A 20,163-nucleotide genomic window follows, 5' to 3' on the forward strand; every position below is an offset into this window, starting at 1 on the left:
AGTGTTTCTTCAATAAATAAAATTGCTCTAAAGTTGTGACAAGAACTCTTCAATGTTCTCAATTATGAAGAAGCATAAGAAGCAGCAAGCATACTACGAAATACCAATGATAATTAATGATATACAAGAACCAACACTAAGAACTCTGGCTAGCAAATCAAGAAGTTTTTCAAGGATACTTTTAATTCTCATATATTAGCTTACTTTATCAAAATACTAACTGGTTTGAAAAGATAATTTCTGCTTACCAGTTTGTTACAGATGAGAAGCAAGATTGTTGGCTTCTGCTCTACGCTTCTACAGCACACACTTGCACTTGAACTGCGACCTGTGGCACAATTACTGGGATAATATTCAATTTTAATCTAAGGGGCCATTTGTTTTAGATTTTTTTTGTTCAGTGTAAACTTCACAATATCCCATCTCTAGGTGTGAACAGATGTATTTATATTTTGCTTAAGTTAGAAATAAGTGTGAAATTTTAAATATGTTCCTTGAGTAAGTGTAAATAATCACTAATTTCTCACTTATAATATTTAACATTTTCCAAATATTGAACTAAACATCAATTTTAATCTAAAGGGCCATTTCATATATAATATTTAATATAAATTTAAAAATATCCCATTTCTAGGTACAAAAGACATTTATTTATATTTTGCTTAAGGAAGGTATAACCATGGAATTGAAAATGTGATCACTTTTCAAGTAAGTATAGTCACTAATTACCTACTAAAAATAAATAACATTTTCCAAATATTGAACATAAACATCTTGGGACTTTTTCTCTTGATGAGAGAGAGGCTAAGAAGTGACAACATGGGGAGACTTTCTTTTTAGCACTCATCACCATCTGACATATTACATATTTGTTTGTTAATTGGCCTTTTCCCACCACAAAAATGTGGGCTACATAACAGCAGGGATTGTGCCTGCCTTGTTCACTGCTTTAACTTCAATCTTGTGTTATAGGCATTCCAAGCATATATTCTAAATGAATAAATAAATGACTGTGATGATGAAAGCTCTTCAGCATTTGTGTATCTCTAAGATGACAGTTATTCTGATTGTTCTAAAGAAGAGGCAGGAGTCAGCTTACATGGAATATTTGGAAAAGTAAAACAAAGATGTCTTTTTTTCTTTTTTTTTGGCTCCACTGGGTCTTCGTTGCTGTGCACGGGCTTTCTTTAGTTGCAGCGAGTGGGGGCTACTCTTTGTTGTGGTGCGCGGGCTTCTCATTGCGGTGGCTTCTCTTGTTGCAGAGCATGGGCTCTAGGTGTGTGGGCTTCAGTAGTTGCGGCACGCGGGCCCTAGAGCGTGCAGGTTTCAGTAGTTGCGGTGCGTGGGCTCAGTAGTTGTGGTGCGCTGGCTCTAAGGCATGTGGGCTTCAGTAGTTGTGGTGCGCAGGCTCAGTAGTTGTGGCTCGCAGGCTCTAGAGCAGAGGCTCAGTAGTTGTGGCGCACGAGCTTAGTTGCTCTGCAGCATGTGGGATCTTCCTGGACCAGGGATCGAACCTGTGTCCCCTGCATTGGCAGGTGGATTCTTAACCACTGCGCCACCAGGGAAGTCCCCCAAAGATGTCTTTTAAAGTTGCACTGAGTTAGCAATGAATATAAGGGAAATCTCAGACTGTTTTCAGAAGCCCATTTATAAATGGATGTGTACCAATAAGTGGGGACAATTGAAAACGTATTTGGGGGAAACATGCTGTTTCTGGCTGTAAGCTGGACAGGATTTCTATGAGGAAACTAGAACCTTATGACACTGAAGATGGCTCCCTGTTCCTCATTACTAATTAACCATGACAAGAGATTTCTTTAGATACTGGAGACAGGCATTCTGCACTCTATACTTCTCCTTAAAATCCTCAAAAATAAGGAGAATAAGAAAGAGAAATGCAAACTCCATTGATTAGGATATCTATCTCTAATCTTAGATTATAATATATAAAGATGGAAAGTGGATGTAGGATTAAATAACCTAACAGACAGAAGAAGGTGAAACAAATACCTGCTGGGGTTAACAACAGGAATGAGCCAAATCATCTGTCAAACCTCAGAAAAGCATAGGAGTTAGAAGCACCAGGTACTATGGAAGACGGGGGTGAGGAAGGAAGTTGCAAACACAGAAATTATTTGAAGTTTATATAAAGAGCAGTTAGATTCCCAGATATCCATCCCTATCCTGCCCAGCCAGGTGACTACCTTCCCCAAAACCCACAGGAAAGAGAAATTAAAATCACTAGAGAAACTAAACCAGAGAATCTAGGCTTAGGAACACCAGACACAGAGTAGGTGAGGCTCAGGTGCAGGACTGAAAACAAGGGGCTTAGGTAAAAGGCTGCAACCTAAACGATGAAGCTCCGCCACCTTCTCCTACTAGCTCCAGAATGTTGGCGACCAGGTTATACACCCTCCAGGAAATTGGTGGATTCTTTGCTAGAAAAGATGAACAGTGCAAGGAAAAAACTTATGGACACTGACTTTTGGGTTTTCCCATAAAGGCTGGTGGGTCATCTTAATGCTCTATAGTTAAGCTCTCCATATATACAAGTTTCCATCAGTTTTTCGGTGCCTAACTATTAAGGAAGAGGTAAGAGAACATACTGCATCTATAAAACAAAAACAGTATGCTATAAAAAAGAGGGGAACAGGGACTTCCCTGGTGGTCCAGTGGTTAAGACTCTGTGCTTCCAATGCAGGGGGCTTGGGTTCAATCCCTGGTCAGGGAACTAAGATCCCACATGCCATGCAGTGTTGCCAAAAACTAAAATTAAAAAAAAAAAAAATCTCAGCTTCCCTGGTGGCACAGTGGTTAAGAATCCGCCTGCCAATGCAGGGGACACGGGTTCGATCCCTGGTCTGGGAAGATCCCACATGCCATGGAGCAACTAAGCCCGTGCACCACAACTACTGAGCCTGTGCTCCAGAGCCCGTGAGCCACAACTACTGAGTCTGCACGCCACAACTACTGAAACCCACGTGCCTAGAGCCCATGCTCCGCAATGAGAAGCCACCGCAACGAGGAGCCCGTGCACCACAACGAAGAGTAGATCCCGTTCGCTGCAACTAGAGAAAGCCCGTGTGCAGCAATGAAGACCCAATGCAGCCAAGAAAAAAAAAAAGTCTCAATTAAAAAAAAAAAGAAGGGAACAACTGGGGGAAAAAAAGACCTATTGGAAATTAAAACTATGATAGCCAAAAAATTTTTTTGTGAAAGGATTGAAAGGTAATATTGAGGAAATCTCCTAAAAGTGGATAAAACAAATAGGAAAACAGAAATATAGGAAACAGAAAAGTTAAGAAGAGTAACAATATAGGAAATCTAATTTTTGACTAAAAGGAGTTGTAGAAGGAGAGAACAGAGGAAGTAGTGGTGAGAAAATTTTCAATAAATACTACAAAAGCATTTCCCTGAATCAAAAAATATCTCCAGGGCTCACTAGGTACCGACAGAATATGAAAAAAAGACCCAAGAACAGTGGTGATAAAAAGAAGATTCTAAAAGCTTCTGGAGAGAAAAAGGTATACATAAAGAATTAGGAAAAAGAATAGTACCATATTATTTAATAGTAATACTGGAAGTTCAAGATGGATGCCTTCAAAATTCTGAGGGAAAATAATTTTTAACCTAGAATTATATTATGTCAAACAAAGAGTAATGTATGAGAATGGAATAAAGATGCTTTTAGGAACATTAAGTCTCAAAAAACTTACCTCCTACGCATTCTTTCTTAGGAAGCTACCAGAGGACGTGCTCCGTCAAAATAAGGCATACAATCAAGAAAGACCATGACATGGGATCAAACACAAAAGGGAAGTAACAGGAATTTCCAGGATAACAAGTAGGTGGTAAGACTTGAGAGCATCCTAGGTCCAGATTAGCTCGATGGAGAGCTCTAGGATTTCCAGGAGGGGAAAAATGTAACTGATGTGGAAAACTGTATTGAGAGGCATTTTACAAAGCATTAAGGCTTATGGAATGACAGCTACAGTTTTGAAGAAAAATAAGCAAATTTTACAATGAGGCATTTCACAACCCAGGAAAAACAAAACTGCTCAAGAAGAAAATGTTATCCTTGGTTCCACAGTGAACCATATTTGTGTAGTATTAATACTGAAAATACTATAACATGGATTCAGACTAAACTCATGATATAACTGTACTGAGCTGGTAGAGGGAGGAAGGAAAGTGAAAGAGCTAACATTTTCATCACCCATAATAAGAAGCAATAGATAATGTACAAAACTGATCAAAAAATTATAGCAGTATATGAAACATGGAGGTAAAGATCAGAGAAACATCTCCAAATGTTGAAAGTAGCTGCCTTTGGGGAGAGGGTGGGCTCAGCAGGGGAAAAGAATTTCTGGTTTTTATTATAAGTCTTTGAACATTATTTGATTTCCTAAACTGTGTATATATGTTACTTTGATAAAAATAGAAAATTAAAATGCAAACATATAAAGAAGTTATGGATAGTGCGGTAGAGCAGGAAGAGTTTTGAGCTAGGAATGAAAATACAAAGCTATTGATTACTTCTACTGTGATCTTGGGTAAATCATACAACTTCTTTGAGTCTCCATTTCCTTATCTATTCATTGTGGGACTTTGGTTATTTCTAAGGGCTGTTCCAACAATAAGGTTCTGATTCCATAATAACGAAGTATTTTTCTAGGAACAGCAAAGACAGAGAAACTTTTCTCCATGTTCTCATGGTCCACCTGTACATACTTTTGTTCACTTCGCCAGGGGTCTCCCTACCATTGCCCCCTTGATGTTAAAATGGAATTAGCATGCCCGCAACCTGAGAATCCTATTGTACCTGAGAGGCTAGTCTCCGCATGGCCTCCTCCTGCCGCCTCCGCATTTCTGGAGTTCCTGGGCAGCTTCCACTGGCGATGGATGAGTGGGCTGAAGGTGGCTGTGTGAGTGGCAGCTCTCTGTTGGCATCCACATCTGTATTAAAAAGATGAGATGTTTGCATCAGATAATCATAAAACTCTGAACTAAAGAAAGACTGCTTAAATCCCATTTGTTCTTTGATCCAGCAATTCTACTCCTAGGGGTATGTACCCAAGAGAATTAAAAACATATGTCCACGTAAAAACTTGTACACAAATGTTCAAAGAAGCAAGATTCATAATAGCCCCAAAGCGGAAACAACTCAAATGTCCATCAACTGATGAATGGATAAAAGGTGGTACAGCCTCACAATGGAACATTACTCAACAATAAAAAGAAATGAAATACCAATATATGTTACAACATGGATAACCCTTGAAATGTTACACTCACTCAAAGAAGCCAGTTACAAAAGACCATATAGTATATGATTCTATTTATTTGAAATGCCCAGAAGACGGAAATCCATAGGGACAAAAAGCAGATTAGTGGTTACCTAGGGGTAGAGATAGGGACTTAGGGGGGAAATGAAGACTGACTGCTAATGGGCATGGGATTTCTTTTAGGGGGGGAATGAAAAAGTTCTAAGATTATGGTGATTGCTGCACAACTCAGTGAATACACTAAAAAGCAGTGAACTGAACCATTTAAATGGGTGAATTATACAGTACGTGAATTGTAGCTTAATAAAGCTGTTTCTTAAAAATTCCATTCGTTCATGTTATTTAGGTAACATCTTAACTACTACTAGAAATTATAGACTCTATTTATAAATACAGACCATATTTTAAAAATGGGTACAAAATAAGTAGACTGTTATTTGAGGGTCAATAGCTACTGAAAAGGAGAAGAAATAGGGGAAAATAGTTCTCATTTAACTCCCTACCAGTAGGACTTAATTGAGACTTCTTTCATCCAACTGGCAAAGTAAATTCCCTGGCCACTGCATAGAGTTCTGAATAAACTGTAGGAGGGTAGGTGTGGGAGACGGCAGTGAAAAAGACTGAAGAAACGTGCGCAGTAAAGTTCAGTGACTGTCACTGTATCATGCCTGTTGTTCACTCCCTCTGTCCACCCCATTCCCCCTTATCTGGTTTTGTGGCTAATTACTGTCTGAGTACCTTCTGTCTTCTAGCTGTTCCCTTTTGGAGAGGCCCTCCTTTTTGTCTGGGTGTCTTTACTTTCTGCTTGGTATTCAGAGGGCAGTAGAAATAAAAGTTAGTAGGGAGGAGCAGTCAGTATGCACAGCAAACTGGCAACACAGACTTCTGGAAGGAGCAGAGTGGGGAGGGTAGGGGTTACTCACTGAACAGCTATTTGGGGGCATGGCAGCTGTTGGCAAATGTCAAATCCAAACAGCAACTACACTGAGACTTTCAGTGATAGGAAAATACAGTCTTGTATTAGACCGAACTTCCCTAACTACTGTACTGAGTATACTTGTAGTTAATGTAATAATGCCTGGATTACACAACAGGTCCATTTTCACAAAATGTTTCTGTTCTTTGTACGTATGTGTTGGGGGGTGGGTGGTGATGGTGGTGGTAGAGATTGATGGGGGAGTCAGGTTTGGGAAGGGGTGTAGGTGGACAGCAGGATGACAGGCTAGTGCCTGCCTTGACAGCTTCTCTGTGCCTTCCCAGGGAAATGACAAGGAGGGGGCGGCTGGGGGCTGGGTGTCTGTGGGGGAAGGACAGAGCCAGGCAATGCAGTGCTGCAGGCTAGACTGCTCACGTCTTCCACAGCAGCGCTGCTCAGCGTGGAGGAGTCAGGGACAGAAGAAAGAATGACACAGGATGCAGAAACGGAAGTGGGGAGCTCCAATAACCTTCCACCTATTTTCATTACTACTACAACTGCATCACTGACTTAGGGTTGGGAAGGCCAGTGGGATCCCAAATACACCTATCAAAGCTGAATGTAAATTAAACTGTAAAAAATTAAAAAAAAAAATTAAGCCAACTCTCTCTCAATAGACATCATTCTTGTTCACTAATGAAAAAAAATCTGCTACTGCCAGTAACATTTCCAGGGCCGGCTCATACAGTAACAGATCAATGCCGAAAAACAGCTTATTCTTTATCAACCACTTTTTTTTTTTTTTTCTCAAAGAAATATCTTTAAATTGGTTAAGATATATTCAGTTCATATTTGTTTACAGAAATAACAGAAATATAAAATAGAAACATACAGATCATTGATATTTTTTAAAAAGTAACATTTTTACTAAAAATAGAACTACCATATGACCCAGCAATCCCACTACTGGGCATATACCCTGAGAAAACCATAATTCAAAAAGAGTCATGTACCAAAATGTTCATTGCAGCTCTATTTACAATAGCCAGGACATGGAAGCAACCTAAGTGTCCATCATCGGATGAATGGATAAAGAAGATGTGGCACATATATACAATGGAATATTACTCAGCCATAAATAGAAATGAAATGGAGGTATTTGTAATGAGGTGGATGGAGTTAGAGTCTGTCATACAGAGTGAAGTAAGTCAGAAAGAGAAAAACAAATACAGTATGCTAACACATATATATGGAATCTAAGGAAAAAAAAAAAAAAGGTCATGAAGAACCTAGTGGCAAGATGGGAATAAAGACACAGACCTACTAAAGAATGGACTTGAGGATATGGGGAGGGGGAGAGTTGAGATGTGACAGGGTGAGAGAGTGTCATGGACATATATACACTACCAAATGTAAAATAGATAGCTAGTGGGAAGCAGCCACATAGCACAGGGAGATCAGCTCGGTGCTTTGTGACCGCCTGGGGGGGTGGGATGGGGAGGGTGGGAGGGAGGGAGATGTGGGAGGGAGGAGATATGGGGATATATGTATATGTATAGCTGATTCACTTTGTTATAAAGCAGAAACTAACACACCATTGTGAAGCAATTATACTTCAATAAAGATGTTTAAAAAAAAAAAAAAAGTAACATTTTTGAGTCCTAATACTTGAAAAGCTTTAACCAAAACCTCGTGAGCATAATACAAGAAAGACAAAACATTTGTCCTCAAAACTAGAAAATTTAATGAGAGAGCCAGTTCTAAAACAAACTGAAGTTAGATTTTATTATTAATCATTTGCATAACAGAAAATGAAAATTTTACAGATGTGTGTAGCTATTGGGGTAATTTCAAGAGTTGATTTTGCTTTTCAGAGTTAATATTTAAATACCAGTAAATGACATCAACCACTTATTCTTGACCATTCTTAAGTGGTTTGGTTAAGACGGCAGAGGTGGAATGTAGTTTGGACATCAAAGCTGACAACAAAAATTATTACGTCAAATTACGACAAGGCAATGCTGGTTCTGTGTAATTCTGATAAATACCTGGCCACATACTCGATCTCCTTTAACACCTTTTCAAGTTTTCTAAGTTAACTATCAGGCCAAATCTATCGTCTTGACCTGTGGACATTTATCACATGAATGGTGTATTTTTAGAGTTTCTCTGGAGGTAAAAGGCAATGGATGTTAGAGAATAACTTAATGAACTATCTTTAAAGGATCTCTGCTTTGGGGAGCACATGGGCTGTTTTCTATTAACTCCTGCTCTCCCAGGCTTAGAGGGGGCACTTCCAGGCACCTGTGCTTTCAGAGAAAGCAGCTCTTCTTGCCCTTGAGCCATGATTCTACCATCTGTTATCTGCAACAGTGACTGATATATAGAGGCGTCAGAGAGACTATCACCTAGCTGGTTTTCTTTCTGACACACTCAAATAGTTAACCTCTTGGATTACTCAGATAAGAAGTAGTCTGGTGTGATACTTAAGCACTCTAACGAAAATACTGGAATAGGTATGGAAAGTTACTTTCAACCATGCAGACATCTTAGAATCACAGAATTTTAGCATAGGAATGAATCTTAAAGATCACCTAATCCCACTGACTTATTTTACAGATGACAAAAACCGAGGTCTAAAGAATTAAAGTAAAATTCTCAAGGTTACAAAGTATAGTCAGTTTGAGCGCTGGGGCCAAACTGTGGGCTCTTGATTCCCATGACATTATGCCAACCTACCTCAGAAAAACTTCATCCAGAAACTAAGCATGATACTGCTCTTAAGACATGAATTCTTCCATACCAATTCTTACCATACCCTGGCAAACGGGACTCTTGATCCAACCAGTTTTCCTTCTAGACACTAGTTCTTCTACGTGTCAGATAGCCATAAGTTTACCAGAGGCAATCTGCCTACTTAATGACATGAAACAGGAATTAATTTCAACAGGAAGCCAGGATGTTTGGAGGGTGTTCAGTGAGTTCCTGTTGAGTTCCCACAGCACCGTGCTAGACTCTGTAACTAAAATACAGTGATCCCAAACAAACCATTTCTAGTGGTTGTTGTCTGGAAATCTGTGGTGAGCTAGATTATTGATTTGGACTAGCAGGGCAATAGTTTCTTTTTGTTCTCTTATAACTAGCAGAAGCCAGGTAGACTGGTTCGATACATATAATGTGTACAGGAAGAACCCCTATACATTTCTTTTTATCTCCTTTACTCAAGTGAGTTCCATCAATAAGGAGAGGCAGCACAGCAAAATGGATGACACTGGCCTCTGAAACCAGACTGCTTAGGCTCAAATTCTAGTTTCACTATTTACTGGCTATGAAACCTGGGAGGCTTACTTAACCTCTCTGAGCCTTAAACCACTTATCTGTGAAAGGAAGATAACAGGAACTACCTCACTGAAAGAGATAAGATAAGAGGGTTGGATGAATTAATATTTGTTAAGCTCTTAGAGAGTGCCTGGTACTAAGGACCATATAAGTATTTTAAAAACAAATAACAGGATCCTGATGGCGATCATTAAGCTGCACCCTGCCTGTGATGAAAGAAGCATAAATATATATGAGATCTCAGCATCTTTTCACAAGGAAGCAGGAGAAACCCTTCAAGGACACAAAGAAGTTCAAGCCCAAGCAGTGCAACACTGACATCGACTGCAAGGAAATGAAGGCCGCAAACAGACTGTGCCGGCGTGAACAGGAAGCCTGCACACAGGCTGAGCAAAAGCTGACAGTGATGGATGCAAACAAGCTCTTATAGGCAATTGCTGTAGTCATTATCCAAAGGACAGACCAGCCAGGCAGTCCGGAGGGAAGAGGCATACATTTTTTCTGAGAGAAAGGTTTTTTCGGTCACACTCAGGTGACTGTTGGATATGTGGGTTAAATGTCAACAGAGTATTACATTCTTTCCCTCAACTCTGAGTTAATGGTCCTCACATGCCAGTCAGGTTCTGCAGATCAGAAAATGAAAGGATATAAGACTTAATACAAAGATGCCAGAAAAAATTTCAGAGCAATGAAGCATGGAGTTCTTTATTTAAAAAAAAATTTTTTTAGTGGTTTTTTTTAAAAAAATATCTTTATTGGAGTATAATTGCTTTACAATGGTGTGTTAGTTTCTGCTTTATAACACAGTGAATCAGCTATACATTTACATATATCCCCATATCTCCTCCCTCTTGGGTCTCCCTCCCACCCTCCCTATCCCACCGCATGGAGTTCTTTAAAAAGGGATACATACGTTTGGGGGAGGCGTGTGGGCTGTCTGAGGCGATCTGTCTCATCCGTGTTCCATGGCAGCTGAGGGCCACCAGTCTGGAGATGATGGCGGTTTTGCCGAACCCAATGTTTCCCACGATCACTACTCCTTGGTTCACGCTGGCATTTGAACTTTGAAGTTGGGCATCTATTTCATGGAAAACCCAATCCCGGCCAACAAACACTGACTCTGTAGTGATGCTGGGCACTTCAAAGAGCAGCGGCTTCAGGGAGATATCTGGAGGCCTATAAGGTGCAAAGCGAACTGGAAGGAACAATAAGAGAACACAGAACTTAGGCCAAACCATCAACACTGAGAGAAATAAACAAAAAAACCAGTATGGTTTAGGAGACCACTGGGAGTTAGAGTATGATGGTATTCTGAGTTATTCAGAAAATAATAAAACTCTGAATTTTGGTTCTACACAGATAAGCAATGGCACGTGAGCTAGAGCTATTTGATACTGTAGCTGGCAGAACACAAACATAGTTAAAATAGTAATAATTTACATTATAGGCAGAAAGTCAGGGTGATATTCAAAATTATTAAGCAATGGAGATGGCCCAGGCACCAGCCATCAGGATGGATGCAAAAGTAACAAAATGCAGGGTCCTTAAGGCCTCCTTCTATGCCTGGGGATAACCTTCAAAATGTTGGATTGTGGGGAGATGTAGGGTTGGAGTTTCTGGGGGAGAGGCCGGGGTGTGGCAGAGAATCCGGACGGCTTACAGCATCAGTCCTGTAGAAAGCAATGTAAAGAGAACTTGTTTCTTTAAAAATACCAATAAAAACAGTAATTCCTTTAAGTTCACAATGGTAGTTTTTAAAAATCTAGTAAGTATATTAAGGGAAGCAAACCCCTAAAAGCTGTGATGGTTTAAAAGGTTTTCAATATGTTAAGCAGTCAAGGAAGCAGAAACCAAATTTTCATTTAACGTCTCTGCACCTGTAAAGCTTGTATTCATGCCAACTGGAAAAAAAAAAAAAAAAAGATTTCTGGTTTACACACACATGTCTTGGGGACAAATCCCTATTGCTTTTCTCGAGATGTTTTTCTGTGCTTATGTAGTTGTGAGATGTGCTAAGGGCCAACCAAGCATGAGCTCTACTTGCTCTCTAAAAACGTATAACAGATATAACCTGGTTTCAATGATCAACCTTCTAATTACATTGATGGTAAAAACAAGTCCTGCCTGACCTCCCTTATCTGAGTTAAATGCCTTCTTAACTCTTTCTTTTTTTTTTTGGCCACGCTGTGGGGCCTGTGGGATCTTAGTTCCCTGACCAGGGATCAAACCCAGGCCCCCAGCAGTGAAAGCCCAGAATCCTAACCACTGTACCGCCAGGGAATTCCCTTCTTAACTGTTTCAAGAGTAGTTCTAGATGTATCATTTTTTTTTTCATTTTATTATTTATTTTTTAGAAGTTCATTTTTTTCTGTATCATTAACCTTAGCACAGTACCTTGATACATAGTAGATGCTAAATAATGCTTACTGAAAGAATTAATTAAAAACAAAGTATTACACTCTCATCCCATTTTATATTTTGAAGAATAAAGTCCAGGGGTGGGAAGGGAACAAGGACAGGAGAAAGGGAAATCATAAAGGGGGGAATTAGATCTATTAATACTGCTTATATTACTCTAGAACATACTTAAACCACTTATACATCATAAATTGGGATCTGGAGACAACAGCTTACTTGAGAAAACACACACAAGCACATTTCATGTAAACACTCATTTAAAACTGTCTGAAAGCCATTAGAATGATAGCTGACCATTTTCAAAAAGGTTACAATTCCAAAAGTAGAACAAAAATTAAAAATATAAAGCCAAACTCTAATAATAGAAGCAAATTGTTTCCTATGTAAGTTTTAAAATGTCCCAAATTTTCACTAAAAAAAAAAAAAAAAAAAAAGGCTGTGGAGATACACCTACATGGTTACTTATAATTTCCTGATTCACATCTTTTTATCAAAACGTACTCTTTTAAAATACATATATAATTACAGAATTAAGTGAAAAATTAGACTTTAACTTGTTAAAAATCTTAATTCTAGTGTCTTAGCTAAATAGATTCTATTTTATTTTTCTTAAACATTATTTTATTGAACTATAACTCACATGCCAGAAAATTCACCCTTTTAAAGCATACAATTTGGTGATTTTTAGTGTATTCAGAAAGTTGCAAACATCACTATTTAATTCCTGAACATTTTCATCACTGCCCCCCAAAAAACCACATACCCATTAGCTGTCACTCTCTAGTCCCCGTTTCTCCCAGCCCCTGGCAACCAGAGAATTTCTGTCTTTACAGATTTGCCTATTTGAGACAGTTCACATATATATTATCATATGATATGTGGCCTTTTGTGTCTGGCTTCTTTCACTTAGCATGTTTTTGAGGTTCATCCATGTTGTAGCATGTATCAGTACTTCATCCTTTTTATTGCTGAACAATATTCCATTATACTGATATATCACATTTTGTTTATCCCATGTATCAGCTGACAAAAATTTGGGTTGTTTCCACTTTCTGTCTATTATGAATCATGCTACTATGAACATTCATGTACAAGTTTCTTTTCTTCTTTTTCTTTTTTAAAATTAATTACTAATTTTTAAAACCATCTTTACTGGAGTATAAGTGCTTTACAATGGTGTGTTAGTTTCTGCTGTATAACAAAGTGAATCAGCTATACACATACATATATCCCCATATCCCCTCCCTCTTGCATCTCCCTCCCACCCTCCTTATCCCACCCCTCTAGGTGGTCACAAAGCACCGAGCTGATCTCCCTGTGCTCTGCGGCTGCTTCCCACTAGCTATTTTACATTTGGTAGTGTATATATGTCCATGCCACTCTCTCACTTCGTCCCAGCTTACCCTTCCCCCTCCCCATGTCTTCAAGTCCATTCTCTACGTCTGCGTCTTTATTCCTGTCCTGCCCCTAGGTTCTTCAGAACCATTTTTTTTTTTTTTTAGGTTCCATATATATGTGTTAGCATACGGTATTTGTTTTCTCTTTTTGACTTACTTCACTCTGTATGACAGACTCTAGGTCCTTCCACCTCACTACAAATAACTCAATTTCGTTTCTTTTTATGGCTGAGTAATATTCCATTGTATATATGTGCCACATCTTCTTTATCCATTCATCTGTCGATGGACACTTAGGTTGCTTCCATGTCCTGGCTATTGTAAATAGTGCTGCAATGAGCATCGTGGTACATGACTCTTTTTGAATTATGGTTTTCTCAGGGTATATGCCCAATAGTGGGATTGCTGGGTTGTATGGTAGTTCTATTTTTAGTTTTATAAGGAACCTCCATACTGCTCTCCATAGTAGCTGTTATCAATTTACATTCCCACCAACAGTGCAAGAGGGTTTCCTTTTCTCCACACCCTCTCCAGCATTTATTGTTTGTAGATTTTTTGATGATGGCTATTCTGACAACTGTGAGGTGATACCTCATCGTAGTTTTGATTTGCATTTCTCTAATGTTTAGCGATACTGAGCAACCTTTCATGTATTTGTTGGCAATTTGTATATCTTCTTTGGAGAGATGTCTAATTAGGTCTTCTGCCCATTTTTGGATTGGGTTCTTTGTTTTTTGGATATTGAGCTGCATGAGCTGCTTGTATATTTTGGAGATTAATCCTTTGTCAGCTGCTTCATTTGCAAACACTTTCTCCCATTCTGAGGGTTGTCTTTTGGTCTTGTTTATTGTTTCCTTTGCTGTGCAAAAGCTTTTAAGTTTCATTAGGTCCCATTTGTTTATTTTTGTTTTTATTTCCATTTCTCTAGCAGGTGGGTCAAAAAGGATCTTGCTGTGATTTATGTCATAGAGTGTTCTGCCTATGTTTTCCTCTAAGAGTTTGATAGTGTCTGACTTTACATTTAGGTCTTTAGTCCATTCTGAGTTTATTGTTGTATACAGTGTTAGGGAGTGTTCTAATTTCATTCTTTTACATGGAGCTGTCCAGTTTCCCCAGCATCACTTATTGAAGAGGCTGTCTTTTCTCCATTGTATATGCTTGCCTCCTTTATCAAAGATAAGGTGACCATATGTGTGTGGGTTTATCTCTGGGCTTTCTATCCTGTTCCATTGATCTGTATTTCTGTTTTTGTGCCAGTACCATACTGTCTTGCTGACTGTAGCTTTGTAGTATAGTCTGAAGTCAGGGAGCCTGATTCCTCCAGATCCATTTTTCTTTCTCAAGATTGCTTTGGCTATTTGGGGTCTTTTGTGTTTCCATACAAATTGTGAATTTTTTTGTTGTAGTTCTGTGAAAAATGTCATTGGTAGTTTGATTGGGATTGTACTGAATCTGTAGATTGCTTTGGGTAGTACAGTCATTTTCACAGCATTGATTCTTCCAGTCCAAGAACGTGGTATATCTCTCCATCTGTTTGTATCGTCTTTAATTTCTTTCATCAGTGTCCTATAGTTTTCTGCATACAGGTCTTTTGTCTCCTTAGGTAGGATTATTCCTAGGTATTTTATTCTTGTTGTTGCAATAGTAAATGGGAGTGTTTCCTTAATATCTCTTTCAGATTTTTCATCATTAGTGTATAGGAATGCAAGAGATTTCTGTGCATTAATTTTGTATCCTGCTACTCTACCAAATTCATTGATTAGCTTTAGTAGTTTTCTGGTAGCATCTTTAGGATTCCCTATGCATAGTATCATGTTATCTGCAAACAGTGACAATTTTACTTCTTCTTTTCTGATTTGGATTCCTTTTATTTCTTTTTCTTCTCTGATTGCTGTGGCTAAAACTTCCAAAACTATCGTGAATAGTAGTGGTGAGAGTGGGCAACCTTGTCTTGTTCCTGATCTTAGTGGAAATGGTTTCAGTTTTTCACCATTGAGGACGACGTTGGCTGTGGGTGTGTCATATATGACCTTTATTATGTTGAGGTAAGTTCCCTCTAGGCCTACTTCCTGGAGGGTTTTTATCATAAATGGGTGTTGAATTTTGTCGAACGCTTTTTCCGCATCTATTCAGATGATCATATGGTTTTCATCCTTCAATTTGTTAATATGGTGTATCACACTGATTGATTTGCATATATTGAAGAATCCTTGCATTCCTGGGATAAACCCCATTTGATCATGGTGTATGATCCTTTTAATGTGCTGTTGGATTCTGTTTGCTAGTATTTTGTTGAGGATTTTTGCTTCTATGTTCATCAGTGATACTGCAGCGTAGTTTTCTTTTTTTGTGACATCTTTGTCTGGTTTTGGTATCATGGTGATGGTGGCCTCGTAAAATGAGTTTGGGAGTGTTCCTCCCTCTGCTATATTTTGGAAGAGTTTGAGAAGGATAGGTGTTAGCTCTTCTCTAAATGTTTGATAGAATTCCCCTGTGAAGCCATCTGGTCCTGGGCTTTGGTTTGTTGGAAGATTTTTTTTTTTTAAATAAATTTATTTATTTATTTATATTTATCTTTGGCTGTGTTGGGTCTTCGTCTCCGTGCGAGGGCTTTCTCCATTTGCGGAGAGCGGGGGCCACTCCTCATCGTGGTGCGTGGGCCCCCCACCTTCGCGGCCTCTCTTGTTGCGGAGCACAGGCTCCAGACGCGCAGGCTCAGTAGTTGTGGCTCACGGGCCCAGTCGCTCCGCGGCATGTGGGATCCTCCCAGACCAGGGCTCGAACCCGTGTCCCCTGCATTGGCAGGCAGACTCTCAACCACTGCGCCACCAGGGAAGCCCTGTTGGAAGATTTTTAATCACAGTTTCAATTTCACTGCTTGTGATTGGTCTGTTTATATTTTCTATTTCTTCCTGGTTCAGTCTCAGAAGGTTGTGCTTTTCTAAGAATTTGTCCATGTCTTCCAGGTTGTCCATTTTATTGGCATATAGTTTCTTGTAGTAATTTCTCATGATCCTTTGTATTTCTGCAGTTTCAGTTGTTACTTCTCCTTTTTCAGTTCTAATTCTATTGATCTGAGTCTTTTCCCGTTTTTTCTTGATGAGTCTGGCTAATGGTTTATCAATTTTGTTTATCTTCTCAAAGAACCAGCTTTTAGTTTATTGATCTTGGCTATCATTTCCTTCATTTCTTTTTCATTTATTTCTGATTCGATCTTTATGATTTCTTTCCTCCTGCTAACTTCGGGGTTTTTTTTGTTCTTCGTTCTCTAATTGCTTTAGGTGTAAGGTTAGGTTGTTTATTTGAGATATTTCTTGAGGTAGGATTGTATTGCTATAAACCTCCTTCCTAGAACTGCTTTTGCTGCATCCCACAGGTTTTGGATCGTCGTGTTTTTGTTGTCATTTTTTTCTAGGTATTTTTTGATTTCCTCTTTGATTTCTTCAGTGATCTCTTGGTTATTTAGTAGTGTATTGTTTAGCCTCCATGTGTTTGTATTTTTTACAGTTTTTTTTCCTGTAATTGATATCCAGTCTTATAGTGTTGTGGTCAGAAAAGATACTTGATACAATTTCAATTTTCTTAAATTTACCAAGGCTTGATTTGGGACCCAAGATATGATCTATCCTGGAGAATGGTCCATGAGCACTTGAGAGGAAAGTGTATTCTGTTTTTTTGGATGGAATGTCCTCTCAATATCAATTAAGTCCATCTTGTTGAATGTGTCATTTAAAGGTTGTGTTTCCTTATTTATTTTCATTTTGGATGATCTGTCCATTGGTGAAAGTGGGGTGTTAAAGTCCCCTACTATTACTGTGTTACTGTCAATTTCCCCTTTTATGGCTTTTAGCATTTGGCTTGTGTACTGAGGTGCTCCTATGTTGGGTGCATAAATATTTACAATTGTTATATCTTCTTCTTGGATTGATCCCTTGATCATAATGTAGTGTCTTTCTTTGTCTCTTGTAATAGTCTTTATTTTAAAGCCTATTTTGTCTGATATGAGAATTGCCACTCAAGCTTTCTTTTGATTTCCATTTGTATGGAATATCTTTTTCCATCGCCTCACTTTCAGTCTGTATGTGTCCCTAGGTCTGAATTGGGTCTCCTGTAGACAACATATATATGGGTCTTGCTTTTGTATCCATTCAGCCAGTCTATGTCTTTTGGTTGAAGCATTTAATACATTTACATTTAAAGTAATTATTGATATGTTTGTTCCTATTACCATTTTTTAAATTGTTTTTGGTTTGTTATTGTAGGTCTTTTCCTCCTCTTGTGTTTCCTGCCTAGAGAAGTTCCTTTAGCATTTGTTGTAAAGCTGGTTTGGTGGTGCAGAATTCTCTTAGCTTTTACTTGTCTGTAAAGGTTTTAATTTCTCCATCAAATCTGAATGAGATCCTTGTTTGGTAGAGTAATCTTGGTTGTAGGTTTTTCCCTTTCATCACTTTAAATATGTCCTGCCACTCCCTTCTGGCTTGCAGAGTTTCTGCTGAAAAATCAGCTGTTAACCTTACGGGGATTCCCTTGTATGTTATTTGTTGCTTTTTCCTTGCTGCTTTTAATATTTTTTCTTTGTATTTAATTTTTGATAGTTTGATTAGTATGTGTCTTGGCATGTTTCTCCTTGGATTTATCCTGTATGGGACTCTCTGCACTTCTGGACTTGATTGTCTACTTCCTTTCCCATATTAGGGAAGTTTTCAACTATAATCTCTTCAAATATTTTCTCATTCCCCCTGGGACCCTACAATTTGAATGTTGGTGCATTTAATGTTGCCCCAGAGGTCTCTGAGACTGTCCTCCATTCTTTTCATTCTTTTTTCTTTATTTTGCTCTGTAGTAGTTATTTCCACTATTTTATCTTCCAGGTCACTTATCTGTTCTTTTGCCTCAGTTATTCTGCTATTGATTCCTTCTAGAGAATTTTTAATTTCATTTATTGTGTTGTTCATCATTGTTTGTTTGCTCTTTAGTTCTTCTAGGTCCTTGTTAAATGTTTCTTGTATTTTCTCCATTCTATTTCCAAGAATTTGGATCATCTTTACTATCATTAATCTGAATTCTTTTTCAGGTAGACTGCCTATTTCCTTTGTTTGATCTGGTGGGTTTTTACCTTTCTCCTTCATCTGCTGCGTATTTCTCTGCCTTCTCATTTTGCTTAACTTAGTGTGTTTGGGGTCTCCTTTTCACAGGCTGCAGGTTCGTAGTTCCCATTGTTTTTGGGGTCTGCCCCCAGTGGGTAAGGTTGGTTCAGTGGGTTGTGTAGGCTTCCTGTTTGAGGGGACTAGTGCCTGTGTTCTGGTGGATGAGGCTGGATCTTGTCTTTCTGGTGGGCAGGACCACGTCTGGTGGTGTGTTTTGGGGTATCTGTGAACTTATGATTTTAGGCAGCCTCTCTGCTAATAGGTGGGGTTGTGTTCCTGTCTTGCTAGTTGTTTGGTATAGGGTGTCCAGTACTGTAGCTTGCTGGTCGTTGTGTGGAGCTGGGTCTTAGCGTTGAGATCGAGATCTCTGGGAGAGCTCTCGCCGATTGATATTACGAGGGGCCAGGAGGCTTCTGGTGGACCAATGTCCTGAACTCGGCTTTCCAACCTCAGAGGCTCAGGCCCAACACCCGGCTGGAGTACCAAGACCCGCTCAGCCACACGGCTTTTGTGAAGTCTGAGGTCTTCTGTCAGTGTTCAGCAGGTGTTCTGTAAGCGTTGTTCCACATGTAGATGTAGTTTTGATGTATCTGTGGGGAGGAAGGTGATCTCCATGTCTTACTCTTCTGCCATCTTGAAGGTCCTCCTATGTACAAATGTTTTCAGTTCTCTTGGGTATATGTCTAGGAGTGGTATTGCTGGGTCATATGGAAACTCTATGTTTCAGCTTTTTGAGAAACCGCCAAACTGTTCTATTTTACTTTTGCTATTTTTTTTTTACATGGAAGTAATACATACTACAGAAAATTTAGGAATAGCAGATAAACAAAATAATAATTTTACTCCCACTGGCTAGAGAGAAACACAATTCACTTAAAAAATTAATTTATTTAATTAAAATAAATTATTTTAATTAATTAATTTTATTTTATTTATTTTATTTTTGGCTGCGGTGGGTCTTCGTTGCTGCATGCGGCCTTTCTCTGGTTGTGGCGAGCGGGGGCTACTCTTTGTTGTGGTGCACAGGCTTCTCATTGTGGTGGCTTCTCTTGTTAGGAGCACGAGCTCTATGCGTGCTTGTCTTTCTGGTGGGCTTCAGTAATCGTGGCACATGGGCTCAGCAGTTGTGGCATGTGGGCTCAGTAGTTGTGGCTCGTGGGCTCTAGAGCGCAGGCTCAGTAGTTGTGAAGCACAGGTTTAGTTGCTCCGCGGCATGTAGGATCTTCCCAGACCAGGGTTCAAACCAATGTCTCCTGAATTGGCAGGAGGATTCTTAACTACTGCGCCACCATGGAAGCCCCGCACAATTCATTTTTTTTCCCCGAGTTTTGTCTGTATTATATATACTTATTTTTAAGACAAAAATCATACATACTATAGATACTGTTTCATAATCTGCTTTTCTTGCTTTGCTTAGCAATTCTAGAGTTCTGAAAAACTCTAGAGTTCTGTCAGACTTGCTTCAGTGAAGGGACTGCTTCTTGGAGCTCCTTACTCCATTTTCCATAATGTCACTTGATAGTAGGGGGCTGCTAACCATGCAGGGGGGTTCCCGGGTATCTGAGTGCCCTTCGTGGGCAGACACTCAGACAAACATGCTGAGCTCTGGTTGAGCAGTCACAGGACTCACAGCGAGGAAGGAGAAAATAGATCAGTTGGTT

At 39.1% G+C, this 20,163-nt stretch overlaps 1 protein-coding gene across 18 annotated transcripts in view; it reads right to left on the minus strand.

Annotated features, from left to right (window-relative positions):
• TANC2 (tetratricopeptide repeat, ankyrin repeat and coiled-coil containing 2) overlaps positions 1-20,163 on the minus strand; it is a gene marked incomplete at its 3' end in the record, with an annotated part of 361,692 nt that overhangs the window by 86,184 nt on the left and 255,345 nt on the right. For all 18 annotated transcript variants that reach the window (XM_082443054.1, XM_082443053.1, XM_082443067.1 and 15 more), the window contains 2 exons: positions 10,454-10,735; positions 4,823-4,956 (listed from right to left, as the gene is read on the minus strand). In XM_082443054.1, coding sequence (XP_082299180.1) covers positions 4,823-4,956; positions 10,454-10,735 — 416 coding nt within the window. The remainder of the gene's footprint in view (positions 1-4,822; positions 4,957-10,453; positions 10,736-20,163) is intronic.

The sequence above is a fragment of the Balaenoptera physalus genome (genome assembly GCF_965194825.1).
Source record: "Balaenoptera physalus genome assembly, chromosome: 20".
In the NCBI taxonomy this organism is placed as follows: Eukaryota; Metazoa; Chordata; class Mammalia; order Artiodactyla; family Balaenopteridae; genus Balaenoptera; species Balaenoptera physalus.